Source organism: Epinephelus fuscoguttatus, linkage group LG18, assembly GCF_011397635.1.
Source record: "Epinephelus fuscoguttatus linkage group LG18, E.fuscoguttatus.final_Chr_v1".
NCBI classification, from domain to species: Eukaryota; Metazoa; Chordata; class Actinopteri; order Perciformes; family Serranidae; genus Epinephelus; species Epinephelus fuscoguttatus.
In genome coordinates this window covers 21750877-21775509 of record NC_064769.1, presented here as the reverse complement: position 1 = coordinate 21775509, position 24633 = coordinate 21750877, and the positions used below count along the sequence as shown (strand labels likewise).

General features: G+C 41.9%; 1 protein-coding gene across 1 annotated transcript in view; it reads right to left on the bottom strand.

Moving 5' to 3' along the window:
• sardh (sarcosine dehydrogenase) overlaps window positions 1–24633 on the bottom strand; it is a 74543-nt gene that overhangs the window by 23686 nt on the left and 26224 nt on the right. The window contains exons 10-15 of the mRNA XM_049603964.1: window positions 23739–23825; window positions 13403–13493; window positions 12825–12966; window positions 4590–4673; window positions 4221–4334; window positions 3590–3728 (exon numbers count right to left, since the gene is read on the bottom strand). Coding sequence (XP_049459921.1) covers window positions 3590–3728; window positions 4221–4334; window positions 4590–4673; window positions 12825–12966; window positions 13403–13493; window positions 23739–23825 — 657 coding nt within the window. The remainder of the gene's footprint in view (window positions 1–3589; window positions 3729–4220; window positions 4335–4589; window positions 4674–12824; window positions 12967–13402; window positions 13494–23738; window positions 23826–24633) is intronic.

Sequence of the window (24633 nt, the reverse complement as noted above, 5' to 3'; positions counted from 1 at the left end):
ACACACATGCCCTGACGACATGGACTTTTTGTTAAATAATTACCAAGGAAACAACTGAAATGTGAACCTTGTCAAAGCTGAGAACATCTCTCGCCACACATATTCATAATAGGAACATCATCAAAAATAATTTCCTAATGACTGAAGTCTGTATCTAATTAAAGAGACAAAATCTCCCCATCATCCGTTGTGCCAAAGGAGCTGGTGGCTGCAGCGACATGCTAATCGCAGCTGTCCCTCAGTCACCTCTCATTTGAATGAATGATTGATGTCACCGTTTCGTTCTGTCACTGGTATTAAAGGAAAGGGTGTGTAAATGTGTTGGTGAGGCATAAGTCAGGCCTGCGGAGACATTAAATATTCTTGGAGAAAGTGTGACCACTGTAATTGCTGTAAGTGAGTGGTGGGGGCAAGAGGGAGGAAGAGAGTGACGGACAAAGAGACTGAGTTAGCAAGGTTGGATGATGATGTGTCCTCTAAGAGCTCGAAAACATTTTGGGAAACTATCTTGGTAGATGGGGTGAGAGCTGGTTGTCATCATGAGTGCAGGATCATAAAGTGAAAATAGATGTTAGCACAAGAAGTCAAACAGCAGCTGTGCCAACTTAAAGGATTATTCCAGCAATTTTATGTTGCACTTTAATTACAGTAGCTTCTTCATCCATCTAACAACAGAGACTAAAGCTGTGTTATAATTCCCAATTGAGACAAAGCTAAGAACTGTTAAAGTTGATACAGCAGAGGGCGGGATATCCTAACCTCTTTAGCATTCCCTTGCAGTCCTATGTAGGGACTGGGTCTTACATCCTCTATATAGTATGTACAAATGGCTGTATATAAAGAATATTTGTGACATTCCAATTTTTCTATTTATACAAACAGTTATAAACGTTTGACTTTCTTAAATGCTTTTTAATGACTCCCTGGCCCCTAGTGTCTTGTAAACCGATGGCAGCCACCGTATTATCCAAAAGGGGCTCTATGTGAAATTCAGAGTGTGTGAGTTTTCTGGACACGGTTCTTAACATGAAGGTGGTTGTGCCAGCAGCTAGCAGCTAGCAGCTAACAATACTCAATCCATTTGCAAGGCTGAACAACGGCAACAGTGCCAACAGAGCTAACTGTGTTAACCAGGAGAGAACCGAAGGGTGGGCGACACCGTCCTGATATCCATTGTAACCACTGAATGAGCCAGGGCATTGCAAGCAATGCAGTTGCACTGGGGCCCATGGGGGGGGGGGGGCTGTAGAGAGAGTGGTAGGAGGGCCCGCGCTCTTTGGAGCAGAGAACAGGCCCTTACGAGTGATTCAACTTGCCACCTCAAAAACACGCCTGTGTTCAAAGAAGAACACACATTAAAATACAAATGCTGTTGTCTGCTATATACACCTTCGAGAAGGCAAACCCATCTACCTGTATGTCTTTTTTTTTTCTTTTGTGAAATAGTAGAAACCTACAACAAAATATATATGTTCATTTTTCATAAACTATATGAATTATATATATATATATATATATATATAATGTGATTGTACTATGAGGTATGAGCGCAGTACAAAGCAGCAGCAATGAGTTAGCCAGTGGGATACACACGTACTGACATGGATGCACGTCTGGACCAGTTTACTGCAAAAACCACAGGAAAATTAGGATTAAAACACACACACAGAGTGTGATGTCCACAGCCCCACAAGGTAATGTTGTCCCAGTTCACATTCTGCAAACTCATTAGTTTGTTACCAACACAGGTTAATTTAATCTACAGTCAACCATACCTAAACAATTAACATCCTAACAGTTGGTTTGGGCTCTCTTTATTAATCTCTTTATTTGCTTTTAACCTTATATTGTCTAATTGATGTGCACGCATTCTAACATTGTCAGGTTGTTTCTTTGTCTTTGAGATACTGTGGTTGTGTAAGGAGACCCCTTCCTGGTGGAACAAAAGGTGTGACTGAGGGCTGAAGACTCTTAAATCATGGAGCCAACTCAATGGTACAAACCATGTTTAAATTAGTCTTTGCTAGTTTTATTGTATTCTTTGCAACTTACTCATTGTAAGTTTGTGTAAGATTCCTCTGATGTATCCTTGCAGGTCTATTCATATTTATGTGTTTTCATTTTCCTTGTAAAAAGGATGTCTTGATACATATGAATGTGATTAGATGATTATAATATCACTGGTCATTTTACTATATATACATATCCATTCATATCCATCATTTCATTCCAATGGGTATTTGCCTGAGGAAGACCTGTAGTTGGTCGAGACGTTGCTGATAGAATTAAAGGAGCTCTTCTTCCAGTGTACAGGTACTCTTTAAATCTTGACTTGCAACAGCTCTTACATTTCCCATGATGCAACAAATAGTATATTTCATTAGACCCTCCCTGCCTTGTTAATGTCCACATACCTCTAAATTAGTAACAACAGACATTATACAACTGTTTTTACAAGCTGAGATGCTTTCAGCGTTCCTGTTCAGATGGTAGTATCACATCAAAATCAGACACTTTCCAGCCCAACACAAACGCTCCTTTCACACATCAACATTTCCCACTTTGGGTTATGTGTTAATGGAAGCATGGATTAATAATTCATGGAAATCTATACCACCAATTTCCCACCACAGCACATCTGTGTTGTGAATTAAAGCAGTAACATCGCAGGGACAAGCACTAAAAGTGTTTCTTCTGACCAAAGGTGCTTTCACGTGACGCGAACGAACCACACAAGACTCTGCTGATGACGTGTTTATGGTTTAGCAACTTGTTGAATATTAACAAGTTTCATTACAAAAAAATTGGTGACACACGAACACAGCTCTTTGTCTGAAGAGATGTCTTCTGCTGTGTTACACTAACATCCAGCCTAGCCCCAGCTTCGTCTTCTTCTTCTGCTGTTTTATTACAGTTGTCATCCATAAGTGTTGCATTTCCGCCATCTGCTGGACTACCCTTTGCCCTATCTATTCCAGTTTTGCCATGGCATGTGTGAAAAGGCTTAAGATGGAAATGTTCCTGATTGAAGTGCATGTGTGAATAGTAAAAATCACTAGCAATGCCGTAGAGGTTATCCCAGTGACTTACTGGGAATCATGTGTGAAAGAGGCTCAAGAGGCTTAAACTTAAAAGATGTATCTGTCTCTGCATTCTTTCAGAAGTTGATGCCAGTTTCTGAAGGCGTACCGCTGTCAACCCAGAGGCAATCTATCCTGTTCAGCAGTGAGAGCAGACTGTGAATGAAGTGGGAAGTGTGAGGACAGTGGAGGAAAAAAGCATATCCATAGCATTTGGGGCTCTGCCCATTTTCACATCTGTATTCACCTGTCACCACAGAAAGCAGGCACAGCTGTCAGCTTGCCGATTTTGAAAAGTTCTAACTAAAAAACCCCTCTGTGAGACTATGTACTGGCACTGAGCACCAGTGATATTTGGATCTTGTGGAACAGTGGACTGTTTTGCTCTTGTGCTGGCATCTTGTTTAGTCTCCTTAACTGCCCTCTTCATTCTGTCAATCTTCTCTCCCATCTGTCTGTGCATTTGTGTGTGTGTGTATATGTGCGTGTTCTTGCTGCAACACACTGACCTGGCTTCTTGTTGACATCAGCAGTGAACAGCCAATCAGCCGCCTTCTTGGCATCTGGTCCGGTGAGATAGAACTTTCCAAAGTAGGACATGTCAAACACTGCCACACCGTGTCTACATGAGAGGCACTCACTCTTTATCTGCATATAAATAAAAAACACACACACACACACACACACACATCCAATTAGCATAAAGCTTGACATTAAATAAAAGAGTCCTCCTCTCTTTGCCAAACATGACATTTCTGAGATGACTGTTCATATTTGGAGCCAGGTCCTTGAAGGCAACATTCATCACAACTGTGAAATTAAAGGGAAAACCCATTGAGAGGTTTTGACGTCAAGGTTGGTAATTCTCCCCTTGTGATCTGTCCTCTGAGCTGCTGTGCTTGTTGGATACGCACTTTATGCACCATAAACATCACTAACTGTTCTCTCATCACTGTCAGATGTCCATGATCGTCATTTCCCGTGAGGACACATGTTCCCTGTCCTCACGGGAGCCTTCAGAGAGCGCTCACACTCATCTGGCGACCCTGAGCTTTTTTGGCCCATGTAATTTATTAACATTGTTCTACTGAAAAACACGCATTCACACACACTCAAATACACACATGCTTGGTGTCTTACCACGTCATGATGCGGAGGGAAGTCAAATGTGTACTCCTTTCCCAGCAAATCATTGTACTTGTAGTTCACATTCCTCTTAATGTTATACGCCCCGTAGTAATCATAGTCTTTAAGCTGTGCAATGATACAGACAAATAAATCGTCAGAGGTTAATTAATCATCACTGTTTCCATATGTGGAGAAGGACAAAGCATTTGCCCAGTCACTGTCAGCGTCAGTGTTGCCCATTAGAGGCAGTCAGTCTGCAAGCCAGCAAGCAAGTGATAACATTTGCATCTTAATTGTTTATGTCTTTCCAAGTGCCTGCTGTCAATATGTGGTTAAAATCATTAGCATGCACGTGCTTGGTATACATGTGGAGTGTCTCACAGGTGCAGGCCCATCTTTGTTGAACCAGCCAGGTCTCTCCCAGCCATGTCTCTCCTGGAATACGCAGCCCTGCTCCGTCAGCACCTGAGACAAACAGAGAGGGGTAAAATCAGGACAGAAATACACTCAGCTGAGACTGTTTACTATTTAGTGTTTACTTTGGAAAGTCAGAAGCCAAATCTGGAGGTATTGGATTTTTTTAAAGCATATGTTCACAAAATTGTATAGTATTAGTGAATGTAGTAAATTTATTCTCACAGTCAGCAACTTCACACTTCATATTGACAGAACTGAAAACATCACTTGCCAGCGAAACCACAGCTGCTGAGTCTTGTTCAAGGGCATTTTGACTGCTGTATTTAAGCAGTACTAAATTAGTGTTGCCAACTTGGTGACTTTCTCACTAGATCATCTGACATTTTCTTAGTGACTTGTTTCCGAAAAATTGACTCATGACAAATTAAGCCACTTATTGAGACCATCAAGGAAAAACAAGAAATATGTTATATGGTAACTCATCGCCATGCACACTGCTCAGAGTCATCACAGTCAATGGCTCTTCCACCATCAGCACAGCATCTCTCCCCCTCTCTTCTCTTGCACTGTGCAGTAGGTGTGGGACAGGCAAGGGAGGAGGAGAGGTGGGAGTTCAGTTGTAGTGAGCTTCTATAGGTACATTGATGCTCTCACTCTCTGGATTAAAAACGCAAGAAAGTACTGCATGCCATTCAACTATTATGTTGAGGATTTTTCAAATGAATCTAATTCAGCAATGCTTCATTTTTTCTACATGTAAATGAATATGCAAGATGTCATCAATATGCAAATAAATGTATAGCATCATCTGGCAACTTCTTGGAGCTGGCGCTAGTGACTTGGCAAGAATAGCACTAACTTTTTGGGGCCCCTTGGGTGCAGCAGAACACGCTCTAACAGCAAAATTGAAATCTTATCATTTTATAAAGTTGTTATGGAGAACTTGCAAACAAACAGTTGCCTATTTACACATCAAACAGAGCATCATGTTTTATTTGGAGTCATGATTCTGGCTACCTGAGGAAAATTAGCTAAATATTCAGTCTCCTTTTAGCTCTGTTTTGGTCTCCACCACTTTCTGGCTTTTTGGAGGCTAAATGCTATGTTCGACAGACAGAGATGTTGATCCAAAACAATGAGCTGAAAGATACAAAAATGCTCTGTAGGGCTCTGAGAGGAACTCTAGAGCAGTGGTTCCCAACTGGTCCAACCACAGGGTCCAAATTTCTCCTTATCAATGACATACATGCCTTTGGCCATGTCGTCAAGCTAGTTTGCTGTCTCTGTCATGTATCTCTCTGTTAGTCACTCACTCTAAAGCAAGAAACAGCACTTCAAATAGAAGCTCTGTGTTGGAAATTTACTGTACTTATAAATACAATGTGGCAGTTCCATCACTACAAGCAAATCCCTTTCACATTATACACCATTATTTGACCCACTGTTACTATAAAAACAGTGATGACGATGTTGATGATGAAGTGCAGACCCAGTGTAACGTAATGGACCACAAATTAACTCTCCTGCGTATTAAAAATCTATTTCACAAGCTAGGAATTGGTGACAAGTGATAGAAAACCCTCTTTCTGGCACAAACTGTTGCAAATATAGTTCACTTATTAAGTCTTGATTTCTTGACCGGTGCTAAATTGAGATACTTCAGCGCTCGCCATCGTCCTTGTTAAAATTGACAGTCGCCCACAGTTAGTAGGTATGTTCTGCTATGCTCTCCTCCTAGCAGGCAACTAGCTGTCTCTTGCCAAAACTTCCCACACCGAGCTATATTTACCATCCGTGCTACCGAGGTGGAGAAAACGTGTGAGCAGCAGTGTCAGAGATGGCCTGTTTGTGCTCGGAAATAATCTCATATTGCCTCCTAAAAGTAGACAGTCGCATTATTTGCACATGGACAGCTTCCTTGGCGGATCAAACTCCTTAAGTACCTCTCAGCCATCATACAGAGCGTCGTGATTAAAAGCAGGAGCCAGTATCATGAACAACAGCTCATTTAAAAATAATAATTAGACTTCTGTGTGTTCTCTTTTTTTTCCACTCTGCCACCCCTACATTTATCTGAGGCTCTCCGACAGCAGGAAGGCTAGTTGCTAGGTGATGGCCCTCGATGAGTGATTAGCAGGGGTCTAATGGGCTCGCAGCCGAGGGTTGGACCATCCCAGTCTCACAGGGACTGTGCTCGTCTCCTCCGAGCTACAGTCTTTCTACCTAGGAGCGGTTATTTGTGTCTTTTCACTGCTCTACACTGTAGCCAGCCAGCATCAAATCTGGTGCTATAATCATTATGAACATAACGTGATAATACCTGATCCTGCACTTGTTATGCAAATTAAGGTCTTTAGCGCTGGCTGGAGGAAGCTGTAATAGGAAGGAATTAAGTCTTAATGGTACAGTGTTGTACGACAGGACACTAGATCTGCCACAGCTGCATGATGACACAGTCTACTGAGCCTCTGAGGTGTCAATCAGCTTATACGTTGAGATAAATTATTTCATTTTGATCTGTAATGATGATGACTCAGTGGAAGTCAAAAGCTATTTGAATATTTAAGGCTCGAGTCCCAAATTACACGCAGTCTATTAATATTTGTGTGGAGGAGGTTTTGCACTATGTGTGGTGTGTGGAAAGAATGTTTTGATGCACATCATACGTCACTGTTGTGTTGCTCTTAGGACAAGTGGAGCTCTCTTTATGACCTGGGAGGTTTAAATAGAGCGTGACAGTGTTATTTTCATGGTGCTTCAAGTAAGGCTCATAGTTTTCTGTGTTTGACTGCAATTCATTCAAAAGATACCTGGATTTTTTAAAGACGGATTTTAAAGGAATACTTCACCCCCCAAATGACCATTTGTATATCAGTTACTCATCCTGTGTTACTTTGAATTTGTTAGGAAATCTTTGTTTTTGGATTCTTCGTTCACCAGTGGCATGTGAGAAAAACAGAGAAAACTTTTGATGAATTAAAGACATATGGGTCCGTGGTTAACAACAGCAAAACCACTATCAAAACACCTGTTTGCAGTATAATTTAAGGCTTATTTATCCAGTCGTAAGCTCAGAACTTCCCAAACAGACAGCTCCTCCCAATGGGGAACTGAACTAAAAGTGAATCTTATCTATGCTCTCTTCAAAGCAAGACTGAATTGACAAAAACAGTCATATTACCTCACTTTACAAACTCATTAAACTGTGACTTTAATGTTTTAAATTGTTAGTTTCCCGCGTACAGTGTGTACAGTGAGGTACAATTACTGTTTTAGTCAAGTCTGGCTTTGAAGAGAGCATAGATAAGTTTCACTTTAATTTCAGTTCCCAGTTGGAAAGGGTTGTAACATTTGGGAAGTACTGAGCATACAACTGGATAAAGGGGACTTGGATTATCCTGCCTGAGTTGGGTGACAGTTTGCAAAGAGATGTTTTAACATAGTTTTGCTGTTACAAAACATGGATCCCCTTCAATTCATCAAGAAATGTCTCCATTTTTGGATTCTTCATTCACAGGAGGCATGTGATACAGAAATGGCCATTGGGGTGTTGCAGTGCTCCTTTAACACTCACTTTCCATGAGCTCTCAGTTACGCACATTAAGTCCCGTCAAATATTGAAGGTAATGTGAAGAATGATATAAAGTTAAATTACATTTCTGCATAACAAATTGTTTTGTATTGAAAAATGAGATTTTTGCATGTATTTGTTGAGTTTTTGTGATCAAAGTAATAAATCAGCCATAAACCCAAGCAACAAGCACATTTTCCTTCGTTATTTAAGCATTCATTAGGAGGAAACGAGCTACAAACTGAAGAGCATTTTTTTTTTTTAAAAAGTTACCATCCCTTTCTGTCTTTGCTCATTCTGTACAACATCTTAAAAAAAGCCCTCAGGGAAATCTGGTTAATTATGCATGAAAGGTGTCAGGGAAGCTAAATAAAACAAGCTGTAAGAAAGCAGTGGGCATGATCTACAAAATACATTGACAACATTGCTAATGCAATTTATGTGACAGTAATCTGTTCTGAAAGAATGCCCGCATGCATGAGCGGGGGTTGAAATTGCTACAGTTAAAAGGTAAATGAAGTCTGGAACAGGAAAGCAAGGCTAAGTGGGTCATTAATGCATAAAATATGTTGGCGAGGCCCATTAAGAGTTTGTGTCGGGCTGAGGAGAGAAAGGAAGCTGAAAGACATCCGAGACCAGGCTACCGAAGCTAAGTGTATCATTTATAGTCATGTTGGCAGGGATCGCATTAATAAATGTAGCTGCTGGGGATAAGTTACACTGCTAACTGCAGCCTGCTGGAGCCTGAATCAGCTATTTGCCTCAAGATTTTAGCAAACAAGACATGAGGAGGGACAGAGGGATAAACATACTGAAAGCACTGAGAGCACTGAGAGAGACGCGGTCAGAGTTTGACAGATGATATCTGTACAAACACTTGTATCACCAGGACTTCAAGACTACAGTAGCTTGGCAAAATATTTAACGAGAGACATGAAAGCACACACACAGTTTGTTCTACATTCCTATTCAACAGCTCAACTCAATTCAACAACTCTCCGACATTCATGCTGACACAGATATCAAAGCCTGCACAAACAGGGGCTTCACATCTTCACTTTTCCATTGTTTTTAAAGATTTTTAATGTCTGAATCACTATAATTCAAAAGCGAGGGTGGAAATCATATCATCTCTCTTTCAAGAAAGACAAAGCTAACGCACTGAAGGAGAAAATGGTGGATGGTCTTAGTACATGGACCTGAAGCTGCTCAAATAGCAACTCGAATTCAGCCAGCCAAGTGCAAACTTCCCGCGGGATCAGCAAACCTTCTGTTGCTGCAGTTACAGAGATAGACATATCCTGCTGTGAACCCTGGCAGCACCCGCAGAATTCAAGTTACTACAGCCGCTACTGAGCTTCCACCTACTTTCCTCCCTGTAAATAGTGTAGGAGCGGCGAGGAGTGAGGCAGAGGGACTGCAGGGTGGCTAGCTTCATAATTTTCATCTAATTTATGGTTGGATAAACTGAGAGTGAGAGAAACAATAGCTGATCTCAAACAGTCCAGTCAACTGATGGAGCAGCTGATTGATGGAAGAGAGTCAGCTGATAGATGATGATACATAAATACCTTTCTATACAACGAATTGGCGAATCTCATGCCTGCTGTTGCTGCTTCCTCTGCAAGCTGCTTTGCAACCTGCCTCCACCCCAGCTCCTCCTTTTCATGCTGTGTCTGAGTTATCAACGTCATTTCTGTTTGTCATTGATGCTGCTCTGTTCTGTTCCCAGGCTGGGGGGGGGGGGGGTCTTTGCTGCTGCTCTCCCTGCCTTAGGCTTTCCTTGTAGGCACATGGATGGGCAGGGAGGTTTACTCTCACTGCCTCAGGCGTTCCTGATTTGCACGTGGAAGGGAGAGAGGTGTGCTCTCACTGCCTTAGGCTTTCCTGATTTGCATATGGAAGGACAGAGAGGTGAACTCTCTGTTTTTGGAAATATGTCTCATGGTACACGCTGTCTAGAAGTGCATGATTGGCAAAAAAAATCGTAATTTTGAATACATATTAAATTGGCACCAAAGTATCGTGACTGTATTGAATCACCAAATAAGTGTATCATCCAAGCAAAAAAGGTTTACAGAAGTCAATTGAGGAAAAGAAAACGGTGGCTCTTTTTTCTCAGACAAAACACAGATCGGAACGAGAACAAAGAGAGTGGCAACCACAGGAAGAGAGAGCGGGAGAAACAGACATTAAGTATGAACAGTAGGATGAATAGAAGAGGAAATTGTGTTGGGGAGGATGTCAAAAGACAGAATACAAGATGAGAGACATATGAGTGAAGGCAGTGGGTGGATGCATGGATAAAAAAACTGAAAAAAAGAACGAAATGAATGGCTGAAGGAGAAAAAAAACAAGAAAAAGAGTGAGTCATACAACCTCTACAAATATAGGAAGCAATCAAAGACGACTGGTCGGGTTATGTGGCAGCAGAAATGCTCCTGTGACTTAACAAGGTGAACTGGTTTCATCTATCTTAGGAAACCTCATCGATATGGGTCCAGATAGTTTTCCCTTCAGCTATGTTCAAGCCAAAAGGTGTCTGTCTGTGGAAATCCTGAGAGAGACACAACACTGCCTACACTTTTTCACAGAAAGTTAAAACCCTGCTTACCTAACTGAAAGTGCCTGAATAGAGCCAAGGCTGTGCTTAATGTGTATCAGATCAAGGAAGAATATCTTTGAATGTGGTTTTGTTACATCCAAGGGAGAAGTGCTGGAATATGAAATCATTTTTGCTTTTATTTCACTAATCATACTTTACTTATTCAATAAAGACAATCACACTGTGCACTGTGTCTAAGTGCGTATTCAGGATGGGAAAAAAATAACGACCTTCAACATGACACAGGGGCAGACAAAATAACAAGAAAAGGTATTGTGTGAAAAAAGGTATTGTGTCTATTTGTCTTATTATGTTATAAAATGACTGGATTTTTGCATTTTTTTTCCAACAAAAAACTATTAAAAAAACACTAAAAGAAGATGCTTCTAATTTATTTTATTCCATTTTTTGTAAGTTGTGTTTAATTATTTTTATTTTTGTTATCATCATTATTATATCCTTCTTTCTTTTTTATTTAACATGACAAATCAAAAATGTGGGCACAGATATACACTCACAGGCCACTTTATTAAGGAAACACCTTGCTAGTACCAAGTTAGACCCCTTTTTGCATTCAGAGCTGCCTTAATTCTTGGTGGCATAGATTAAACAAGGTGCTGGAAACATTCCTCAGAGATGTTGGTCCATATTGACATGATAGCATCACACAGCTGCTGCAGATTTGTCGGCTGCACGTCCATGATGCGAATCTCCCGTTCCACCTCATCCCAAAGGTGCTCTATTGGATTGAGATCTGGTGACTGTGGAGGTCATTGGAGTACAGTGAACTCATCGTCATGTTCAAGAAACCAGTTTGAGATGATGTGAGCTTTGTGACATGGTGCGTTATCCTGCTGGAAGTAGCCATCAGAAGATGGGTACACTGTGGTCATAAAGGGATGGACACGGTCAGCAACAATACTCAGGTAGGCTGTGGTGTTTAAACCATGCTCAGTTGGTACTAAGGGGCCCAAAGTGTGCCAAGAAAATATCCCCCACACCATTACACCACCACCACCAGCCTGAACCGTTGATACGAGGCAGGATGGATCAATGCTTTCATGTTGTTAGCTGACAGGAGTGGCACCTGGTGTGGTCTTCTGCTGCTGTAGCCCATCTGCTTCAAGGTTCGACATGTTGTTGGTTCAGAGATGGTCTTCTGCAGACCTTGGTTGTAACCAGTGGTTATTTGAGTTATTGTTGCCTTTCTATCATCTTGAACCAGTCTGGCCATTCTCCTCTGACCTCTGGCATCAACAAGGCATTTATACCCAGAGAAGTGCTGCTCACTGGATATTTTCTCTTTTTAGGACCATCCACTGTAAACCCTAGAGATGGTTGTGCGTGAAAATCCCAGTAGATCAGCAGTTTCTGAAACACTCAGACCGGCCCGTCTGGCACCAACAACCATGCCATGTTCAAAGTCACTTAAATCACCTTTCTTCCCCATTCTTTCATTTTGAAGTCTACATGCCTGAATGCATTGAGTTGCTGCCATAAGATTAGCTAATTAGGTATTTGCATTAACAAGCAGCTGAACAGGTGTACCTAATGAAGTGGCAGGTAAGTGTTTAAGTGCAAGATATTTATATAGTTACATATTCATATAGATGTATGATGTTGATGTAAAGAATCTAGAAATTCATCCTTTCTGATTATTTTCTGGTTATCTGTATTAAACTTTGTTATCTTTTATGTTTAAAAACGGAAAATGTAAATGAGACAGTAAAATGTTTGATGGATATTTGGTCGGTTATATCAATAAAAAGAAATATAAAGAAAAAAATCATGAATTTCTGAAAGGAATTGGAGTTTCATTTCTGTTTTCTATCATTTATAAAGTAATAGTTGTTAGATGGAAAGAGGAGGGAGAAAAAAAGAGATTAAACCAGTGGTGCCTTGACTTCAATGACTCATCAAACCGCAGTTGAAAGGACTGTGATTAACTCGCACAGGAAAGACGCACATTAAGGGTCGTTTTCTTGAACTCCTAAAGTAACACACTGTTTAACCGCTCATCTACCTGATGGAAAGGGTCCTTCCTCATGTTCCGGCTGGCTAGCGGCTCATCAAAGGGGAACACCACAGAGTAGTTTTTAGCATACGACTCGTGGCTCCTCTCTCTGATCCATTTTGCGTTGTCTGTCAGCGAATTATGGAAACGCCTGGGACGGGAGGCAGAGGAATTCAAAAGATTAACGCTCATTAAAAGTCACAAGCATTCAGACTTCATTAAAACTTCATTATTCTGGCTCCTGCTGCCCTTTTAATAAAATGCCAAATGGAAACTCAAAAAACATGATCTGCTTTGTAGAGCAGCACCATGCCTGGGAAACTTCCTGAGGTCAGTCGCTGCTCAAATACTTAGGCTTTTACACAGACTTTAACACTATTTGCACGGGACTAGTATTGCCTGGGGACCCCTGATAATTTGTAATAATTGCTGAGGTCATCCGTGAGAGAGTGGAATTACAAATGACTGTGTGTGACATCAAATGTGCTGCACAAAACACAGACATGGCGGGGTAATTTCCAAATCACATGAGGTCCCAAGGTAAAACTAGTCCTGTGTAAATAATGCTTTAGTGTGCATTGATATACCTGATGTCGTATCCATACATGTCCTTTTCAGGGCGTCCGTGTATGACCCAGTGAGCCAGCTCTTTACCACAACCACCTCCCAACATCATGCCTGCAAAATACACAAATACAACACACACAGAGGAAGAGATGATATCACGGAAACTGTTACGAACAGCATCTCATAATCACAGTCAGTTCCTTACAGAAAGCATGTTAACTACAGCTGAAACAGGTCATTAGTCAATTAGCAGGCTTAGACACCAAGAGATTAATTAACTCTGACCGATTTTGAAATCTGTTTGCATCACGCACAAAAGGAGAAACTTATTTCTGATCTCAAACATGCACACACTCCAACAATGGCACTTCTTACAGGATATAATTAAAGGGAAATTTCGGTTTATTTCAACCTGTCTCCTATCGTCCTAAATTTGTTTCAAGTGACTAGTGACAGAAAAATAATAGTTAGCATGTTAGCCGTTAGCCTAGATACAGCCGGGACGCATAGTAGCGTCAGACTTGTTAAAATGTAAAGCCTGATTTATGGTCCTGCGGCGTACCTACGACGTACCTACGTCGTACCTACGTCGTTGCCGTGACGCCGTCATGAACCCTTCGAACTTCTCCGTCACTCCATTTCGTCACGGTGCAATTCACCGCCAGAGCGGTAGGAGGCTGCGTTCCTTTCCTGAATGCTTATCGTCGTCTCTAGTTGATTCTTTGTTTAGCTTCCGGCTTTTCCGGTCACAGAGAAATGAACGCGGAGCACGGACAAACGGCTCCGTCCATATCCGTATCTTTAAACATCACAAGAGAAGATGTTTAAACATGGCAGGGGTGACACAATCTGTAAATACGGAACCGGAAATGCGTTGCTACCAAGCAAACCAATCACAGCCCTCTCGGTCTGCGCTGGGTCTGCGTCGCCTCGACGTGTAGTTACATTTTTGGGGAGGTGCATGTCAGGCTACGCTGGGGGCTACGGCGAGCCTTCTGCATAGCCACGTACTCTACGACGTAGCAACGTCGTTGATTTAACGCAGGACCATAAATCAGGCTTTAGTGAACGGGCAACCTTCAAGTGCAAAGTTAGTCCACTAAACAAGCTTTTTTTTTTCCACAAAGACCGCCTCATATTGTTAGGATAAATGTCAGAGAACATATAGAAAACGACACATAAACGTGTTGTCTTACCTTACCTGTGTGCTGCCATGTTAGCTCTGCGTTCCAAAGCGCGGCCGAAATATATCTCGCGAGCTCTAGATACTAACGTTACTCCAGGTGGAGGTGTCTCGTCCTCGGTCACATCCAGACCTTGAAAATAAGGCTGCAACCGGTCCCATTCCTTGCAACAGGGGCATTCCTCTTGTGTGGGCACCGGGGCACAGCATTCACAGGTACACCACCAATCTCCAGAGCTACGCAGCCTTGCAGCAGCCATTCCTCCTCTGTCGTCCTCTACCTGTTGTGCCTCTCTCTCTCTCCTCCTCCGTTCTTCAATTTCACGAAGCTCTTCTGTTTACCATTTAGCTCTGCTTTCCAAAGTGCAGCCGAATTATCGCGAGAACAAGCAGCGATCTCATACAATGCCTGAAATCTCGCAAGAACAAGCAGCAACAGCTGGAAGGCAGAACCGGACAGTAGCCTGAAAAGTTCATTCATTTATTTTATGAAAGATTTACAGAATAATGGCTGACTTTTTGCCAGACTTCGACTTTGTGGAGGAGGAATTTGATTTTGCAGAGTTTGATGGCCGCCCTTATTTATTTGAGCCAGAATACACTGACAAAGAGCTTTGTGAAATTGAAGAACGGAGGAGGAGAGAGAGAGAGAGAGGCGCAACAGGTAGAGGACGAGAGAGGAGGAATGGCTGCTGCAAGGCTGAGTAGCTCTGGAGATTGGTGGTGTACCTGTGAATGCTGTGCCCCACTGCCCACAGAAGAGGAATGCCTCTGTTGCAAGGAATGGGACTGGTTGCAGCCTTAATTTCAAGGTCTGGATGTGACCGAGGACGAGACACCTCCACCTGGAGTAACGTTAGTATCCAACTGGGCTTTATCTAGAGCTAGCAAGATATATTTTGACCACGCTTTGGAAAGCAGAGCTAACATGGCAGCACACCGGTAAGGTAAGACAACACGTTTACATGTCGTTTTCTATATATTCTCTGACATTTATCCTAACGATATGAGGCGGTCTTTGTGGAAAAAAAGCTTGTTTAGTGGACTAACTCTGCACATGAAGGTTGCCCGTTCACTTATGTTTTAACAGGTCTGATGCTACTATGCGCCCCGGCTGTATCTAGGCTAACGGCTAACATGCTAACTATTATTTTTATGTCACTAGTCACTTGAAACAAATTTAGGACGATAGGAGACGGGTTGAAATAAACTAAAATTTCCCTTTAAGATAATCATGCAAGAAGAAGCATGAATGTACCACCTCACATGATCTTATGGGGAAGCAGATGTAAATAAAATGGAGACTGACGTAGTGCAACAGATTTCTGTAACCTTCATAATTCTGTGCATTAAGAAAAAAATAAAGAAGAAGGCTATACAAGTCTGGGTCAGAAAATGGTTGGGGAGCGCTGTCAACAGTGGTTGGCTATTCTTCAGCAAGAGCTGTAGGTGAGATTTTAAATGATAGTTTGAATGACTGCCATCAGTCATATGCTAGCTAGCATTACCTTCAGGTGCTCTAGTCTGTACTGATGCAATCATCACCACAATCATGCAGATAATAAATCCTTAATATCAAACACATTTGAAATTATCAGGGTGACACCGATGAGTCTGTGAGCAGTTCGGGGGGTTTAGGACTGGATCTGTAAACCTCTCACGTTGTCAGATAATCTGGGCCGATCATCAGCACCGACTAAGCTGGATTTCTCTCTAATTGATGGGAGGGGTGAATCGGGGATACATTGGCCCAAAACTCCTGGAGTCTGAGTACAGCTTTGATCAAGTTTAAAGGTACACTTGGAAGGGTTTCCCCCCAAAACGATGTATAGACTCATACAGGCATAATCCCTCTCAGTCATCACTTATGACGCACTAGAAATGTGTGATGGTGTATTTTTCTGCAGATATCCCACCCTCTGCCTTTATTTTCGTAATTTTCTTCTTAAGTTTGATTTAGGTTCGGTAAGTTTCTGGGCATAGCGGCAGGTGAGGTCAAGACTTCATAGAACCAGTGGGACCAGGAGTCTCATTTTTAAGTCCATACAAAAAAATGGGTAACACTTTACTTGAAGGTATCAACATAAGAGTGACATGACACTGTCATAACTATGACATGACACTGTCATGAACTTGTCATGAACATTATGCACACGTCGTAAATGTTTATGACTGCTGTCATTAAATGTCATTTGGTTTTTGTAATGACAAGTTGACATTGTTTGGGTTGTCTTGATTATGACAACTTGACATTAATTTTGTTTGGGATGTCCCTATAATGACAACTTGACATTAACCAGGATGACATTACCAGAAGATGTCTTTGTCATAACAATAATAATCATTATGTCAACTTGCCATAAACACAAAAAATGTTCATGACAGTGTCATGTCATAGTTATGACAGTGTCATGTTACTCTTATGTCGATACCTTCAAGTAAAGTGTTACCCATTTTTTTGAATGGACTTTCCTAAATGAGACTCCTGGTCCCACTGGTTTTATAAAGTCTCAACCTTGAGTGAGAGGGATTATGCCTGTATGACAGGTTCATGACCATGTCATGTCATAGTTATGACAGTGTCATGTCATTCTTATGTACATACCTTCAAGTAAAGTGTAACCAAAAAACGTCCAAAGACACAAAAGCCAAAAATAGTGTGTGCCAAAAAATATTCAACAATTTCTACAATCATGCTTCCATCTCACATCTGGATCGCCAATTTCCCGTCTCCAAAATGTTCGTGAGCATGGGTCAAAATTGCTCCCATCAAGTCTGTTTTTATAGATCACAACTTTTGTGTGGGAAGATGCATACACCTCTTTCAGGCCTTGTTTTGTGCGTATGCATTTTTTCTAAATGAGACCCCAGGTGCCAGACATTAAACAGCACACATCTAAAAATGAAGCTACAAAACAAACAGACACAGCACAGAAAGCAAACCCATTAATATAGCTAACGATAGTGAATCTGGGGTTTGCTTTCTCTTTTACTTTTGCTGTTGATACAATTCCCAAACAGTAAAATTCCTTCGTAGTGAACCTTAAAGGCCTAATTTGCTGGTTCTATCCATTCATCTTGAATGTGAGGATTTAATCGAACATCTTTAAGTTTTTGGTTTCAGGCTGCAACAAGCAATTATTTTCAATAAGTCTGTATTTGATTAATTGTTAAGCCAATGAAATGTCAGACAAAATTAAAAAAAAAAACAAGTGACAAATTAACAGCTAATGAAAGTGACTGTTAGTTGCAGAACAAACACACAGTTTGTACCAAACTGTCACAGATTACTGGGTCCACCGCGCAGACACTAGCTGGGAAATGACAGTGGAAAACCTGAACAAAAAAAAAACAGGACCTCTCTCCCCTGTTCTCTCACTGATAGCCTCACTGGAGGACTGTGAGAATGTCTCATTAATTTGAAGAGAGAAGCCTTTTTGTCCTCTGCAACAGCCTCGATATGTCATACGACCTACAGAGGATAGTTCTGACCTTTATCCCATCATTTGACCCTTGCTCACAGCTGCCCCTGAGCTATCTGACCTCATCGGCTGCACCCACAGCTGCAGCATTTTGTTTCGGTTTTCCTCAACCTAACCAACGAGCAAACACTAGCAATTCAATATTTTATCCATGTAGCCCAAAAACTGCTGGGTTAATGAGCTGCTCCCTTTTGGCAACCCCCTTCTTGTGTTGTGTTGCTGCTCATTTGCATACATCATGCGCGTTTGTGCACGTGTACACACTCTCGCATTTGTTGCGGGCACACCATCAATATGCGGCAGCACGATCAGTGTGTCCTTGCATCCCTCCTTCATCCCTCCATCTCCATCTCTCACAGCGTCCCCTCTGCCTTTATCTCTCATCGCTTCACTCGTCTGCGGACACTGTCACTGCGGGCCAAGCCTGGGCGGATGTTTGACGGGAGGGATGGATGGACGGGAGCAGGGGTAGAGGGACAGAGGGAGGAGAGTGGTGCGGGGATGATAGAGTTCTCCTAAGACAATGTGGAGACAACCAACAAGGCGAGGTGGCACTGATAAATGTCACCCGAGATAGCCACACTGATGTGTGAGCGTGCATCTGCATGTGAACCCACACCCTCGTGCTTCCACTCATCTATCACCACTTCTCTCTGCCTTTGCGCTTCCCCTCTCCTTCCTCGCTATCAGTATCTGGCTCTATTATTGTTCCTTTTTGCTGTGCAAACATTTGGTCCTTTCTATGTCATTATCTATCCCTCCCTCTCCTCCGTATAGCTCTCAGTTTCTTTTAAGTTAGTGGCTCTCTCTGTTTCTTCTGACATTTACAGTGATGCCCCTAGTGATTATGAAAGGCTTTTAAAGAGGGAGAAACCATGTTTATTTATCCCTCTCTACTATAGTAGCCTAATAAGCATGTTGATTTTCAGGTGAGAACTTTCAGACATTAACGATAAAACAGTGATAAGTTTGGTTTAAAAAAAAAATAATAATTTTTTTTAGAATTGTAGGTTACATTTAAAGGAAAAGTTCCAACATTTTGGACAATGTGCTTACCGATCTAATGTCAGTGCACTAAGTGTGGAGCTGAAGTCAGAAATTGTTTAGAGTGGCTAAGCATACAGAGTTTTTTTTTTACCCTGTAGGCTGCTGCTTTTATTTTCCATGTTTCCAGACCGCCTGCTGTGCCCATGTTTATGGCTTCCCCGATGTTTCTGGTAATCTATTGTTTCTGGTTGAGGAATGATTTAACTGTAGTTTTGGGTACAGCTGCTTCTGTTGTTTTACAAAATGAATCCACCACAGATCGGTGACGTCAACAGTGCTTTCCTAGCTCCACCTTGTGTATCAATGGGAGCATGCATCATAGGTTTCACATAACTTGACCTCGACAACACAGCCACTTCTCCAAAACGTGGGCAGCGACCCCACTCTGCAGCAACCTCTGAGCAGAGTATAGCAGTGAGCCTGGTGAGTCAAATTCTGTTGTGCACTTCAGATGGTAGGGTTGGTGTAAACAACATGAAAGCATGGATCCATCCTGCCTTGTATCAACAGTTCAGGCTGGTGGTGGTGGTGTAATGGTGTGGGGGATATTTTCTTGGCACACTTTGGGCCCCTTAGTACCAACTGAGCATGGTTTAAACACCACAGCCTACCTGAGTATTGTTGCTGACTGTGTCCATCCCTTTATGACCACAGTGTACCCATCTTCTGATGGCTACTTCCAGCAGGATAACGCACCATGTCACAAAGCTCACATCATCTCAAACTGGTTTCTTGAACATGACGATGAGTTCACTATACTCCAGTGGCCTCCACAGTCACCAGATCTCAATCCAATAGAGCACCTTTGGGATGTGGTGGAATGGGAGATTGGGATTCGGACAAATCTGCAGCAGCTGTGTGATGCTATCATGTCAATATGGGCCAAAATCTCTGAGGAATGTTTCCAGCACCTTGTTGAATATATGACACCAAGAATTAAGGCAGTTCTGACGGCAAAAAAAGCCTCCTAGTTGAATGATGCTATCCCATATTTCAGTACTTCGCCAAACTTTGCCGAAGCAAAGAATATTACAGTTCCTGATATCCCACTGGACACTGATCCAGGCATGGAGGTCGGCAAGTGTATTATTCAAAGCCTGCACACTGGCTAACTGGATGGAGTTTTGCTGGTGCCTGTCTTTTCCACCCTTTCCTCAATATTGACATTTGAAAAGCACGACCCTACCTGCTAGCAGAGGTTATCTAGAGTAGAGTTTACAGACTGATGAGTTGACTTAGTCATCCTGATGAGTGACTCATAGCCACACGCATCCACTGTCCAACACCGACCACAAAGGACATCACCAAGACTTGCAAAATACACATAAGCGCCTAAATTTAACACAAATTTACTGGAAGTGACAGAAGCGACTGGAAATGTCCGTGCTACTCAGGGGCCTGCTATCGATATGACATGATATCTGTAAATATCCTCACTGTCTTTTTTTTGGCTGCTTGCCATTGACTTCCTGGCGCTAGGCTGCTAGCACTGTTTAAATATTTAGGAAGGAGGTGCACTTGGACAAATACGATGACAAAGACATGCCATGGGAATTAAACATATCTTAAAGATGACGATACGTAGCGATGTTTTCACTTTGCATCGATTATATTAGATTGTTCATCATTAAAATTATACAGACTGATAAATCATTACGTCTAATTTGTTTTACTCATAAATTAACAGAAATTTAAAAACAGCAATCATCTCAAGCTATAAAACCAAGCTGCATTTAATAAGAAGGTATTTTGCCTCAGGTCTTTTTCTTCTTCGTCTATGGGGATCCAAACTGGCTCCTCTTCAGGGCTATCATCATCATCTCTATCCTCCTCTAAAGCACAACTGTAGGGGATCAGGTCCTGTTGCTATTTGCGTCACTGACTCCATCCTGATAAAAAGCAACCTGTCACGACACTCAGTGGTTTTCTCAGTCTTCACTGTGAACTGCCTTTGAATGCAGACACTTTTCTGTGCCTTATAATGTGATAAAAACCCTCTGCTCATGTAAAGGTGCTCAGTATTGTGATTATGAGCAACATGATGATACATATAAAAGGTGCAGCATCCTTAATAACAAGTAAATAAATGCACTCAAAGTTCACCAAGATGGTTTTAACACTGAGAATAAGTAACTTAAAGGTTGCTAGGCAACAAACGCAACTTCTAAGAGTTTTACTGATTGCTTGGAAGCCAAAATAAAAGCCAGCGAGTAAAAAGAAACAACTGGAGGCTCAGAAAGTTAGCGAGCACTCAGTGATGGATTTTTTAATGTGAATCTGTCGACTTTGACCCTGTGGTTTCTGAATTACCCCACTTGTCATGGCCCGCCTTGAGCCAAATAAGCCGTGTGAGTTCATGTGTGTGTGTATGCTTTTCTATGCGATGGAGTGAAATGGACAGAGGACTTTTCCCTTGCCAGAGGGGTGAAGAGGCAGGGGGAAGAATGAGTGACAGACACAAAGAGAGAAGGGGGGAAAAAGGACGGCGCGAGGAGAGGTGGACACAATCGAGCTCCTGCTTTGATAAAAACGAGGATGTTTTGTTTGTGTGTTTGCATGCTGAGTGCAAGCGAGTGTGCGTCAGGCAAGTGAAAGGCATTTGGAATATCCTTGCTGTGCATGGCCGCTGGAAAATCTTTAATTATGAAGTCACTGTTACCTGATGTATCTGTGATGCTGGGCCCATTTCAATGAGCTTGGTCCCAGCATGACACATCAGAACTAGAGGACAAAGGGACTGCAATCATTTGTCCACCTCCATTCAAAAAGGAATGCTATTTTCTTATTTGTGTGCTGTAGCTGAAAAAGAAAAAGTCGATGCAGGTTGAAAAAGGGCTGAAGCATTATTTTTAAGAACAACATTTTTCTTCTTTTTCGTGTTTAATGAATCTTTTAGGGCCCGTACACATGCCACATTTTCTGTGCACTCAAACCCATTGTTTTCAGTGTAGATGCGTGGTAGACATGGTCAAAAATTTGAGAGTAACTTGCCCAACACTGGTCCCCATATCCTGCAGCCGTATGAGGAACAACCAATCAAAGCCAACAGATATCTTTCCTGTCTTCCACAAATATCACTCCATGATAAATATGGAGAAGTTGTCAATCATTGTAGTGCAGGGCTATCCAGAGCTTTACACTGTTCCTATGGACAATATTTTAGGCCTCATACACGCTTAAAAAACACTGCCTGGAAAAAGATCAGCTTTGTAGGCTACGTTACAATGCTGGGTGGTTGCCTAGCAACTTCGGATGCAAGCAACTGTGCCCTTGAAAGTTCGCACAGAGTACGCAAAGAAGAACCGAGCGCCCAACCTCACATTTACCAGGCGGTAAGAGACTTTGCATGTGTCCTTGCCCTCACTGAACATATTGAAAATTTTCTATTACATTTTCCCAAAGCCCAGGGTGATGTCTTCAATCACTTGTTTTATCTGACCAACAGTCACAAACTAAAAGATATTCAATATACAATGATACATAACGGAGAGCACGCCATCCTTCACAATTAAGACAAGCTTTAAAAAATGACTTAAATGACATATCAATCTTAAAAATTGTCGCCAAATAATTTTCTATCAATAGACTAAGCACTTAATCACATAATACTTTCAGCACAACATAAAACCATAAGCAATAAATACCCAATGAATAATGAGGCAATTTGCATGAGAAATAAAAGGAACAACAGCTCCGGAAAAGGACTGTGTGCACCTTTGTTAACCCAATAACGGATAACAGGATACTAACTGACCTACGATCAGGCTGACGGACACATAGTGTCTCATGGATAAGTGGTTGGGGGACTAAGAGAGCTCAAGAACAGCGAGGATCAATCAGAAGTTTGCCTCCAACTTACAAAAACTACACTTCTGAAACAAAAAATAACAGAAGGAAGGTCTGTGTGTGTTATGAGTGTTGAAACCTCAGTATGCTAGCTCATTAGAGCTCCACCTCTCTGCACTTCCCAAGCTCCTGTCATAACAACTTCAGAGCTCGACCCTGTGGTCTTATGCTCTTATGCAGAAAAATGCTTTCACTCAACCGTCTGTCAGTGCTGATGGCGATTACTTTACCCTTTACGCCCCCTCTTTTTCTGTTTTTCAGATTGCTGGGATACTTACATTACTCTCCGTCTAATGTCAAAGGTAAGTTCATCTATGAGTGAAGTAATGGAGTGACTCGGGTTTTTGTTTGTGTGTGTGTGTGTGTGTGTGTGTGTGTGTGTTCTTCGTGGACTCAGTGCGAAATGAAAAGCTCTCCATTATTCATTTGTGCTTTGAGAGTGTCCACAGAGATTGGCGAAGGCTGGGTCAAAGCATGGGAAAAACACTCTGCGGCCATTTCTCTTTGCTTGTTTCCTTCCTTCTTATTTTGCCACGTACTGAGGATTGCTTTGACCTTTCTGGCTCTATCATTTCATGGCTCCCTCGCGGGAACACTCTACACCATGAAGTATTTGAAAGCATACGACTGTGAGTGATATGTCTTGTTCCTTTACGGCGCTGACGCTCTGATCGGAGATGTCTTTACGCTCTCTGACATCCTTGTGCACTCCTCATTTGTCTTCCTTCCTTCCTTTTCTTTCTTTAACAGTCTCTCCCCCATTTTTTTCTTCAATCTTTCCCTCATTGCAGCACTTACCAGCACTGTTGAAGCCACAGCCCAGGAAGAAACCTCTGACCTCTGGGGCTTCTCCCATCAGCGGCTTGTGGTCGGCTGTAAATGATTCTGCAAACAGACAGCGAGAGAAAATTTGTAGATACAAGTGGCCACAAATGTAGATAGACAAACCTATTAAAGGGGTGACATATTTCCCCCAATAACAGTTTTATTTTGTGAAAAAGACAAGTGAAATTAAAGAAGTCCCTGTCTCTAAAGTCTTTATGTGCTATAAGTGGTTGTTAGCTATTTGTTGAAAGCTACTTTATGCTGCCCTTTTGGCTAGCTCGCTCATAAGATACATAATGTACTTCAGATTTCCTGGTTAAATAATTACATAATTAATAAAATAAATAAACTAGTTCAATTAAGGGTTGACGTCAAATTTTGTTTCCGAGTACTGCGTGGACCAACTGGTCTGGGACATTTGAGCTAGGTGCAGGAACTAGGCTAGGCTGTTAGCCACTAGCAAAAGAAGAGAAATGCACCTCTCTTTAAATCTAAAGTTGTTTGTTACTTAGGCTACGTTAACATCACAGGCTTACTGCTTCATTTATCTCCCCCAGATCCAATGTCTCTGCCTAGACTGCTCACATTCATGTTTGATATTATGAGTGGAAACTGATCTCTACCCCGAAATGCCTCACATGTAACCAATAACGTCACACACATAGCGTCACATTTGCGAGAGACATGCATTTAGGGAAAAATGAATGACTTAGCAATGTAAGCTTCATCTCCTGAATGATTTGCTGTGGAAGTCAGATGACAATTCGTCATATGTTGAGGAGGAGACTGCCTATTGATCCAAAGGGCCGTTTCTCCAATGGCACTCTCCCAGATGGAAGCACATCAGTGATTAGTATGCAGAATGACA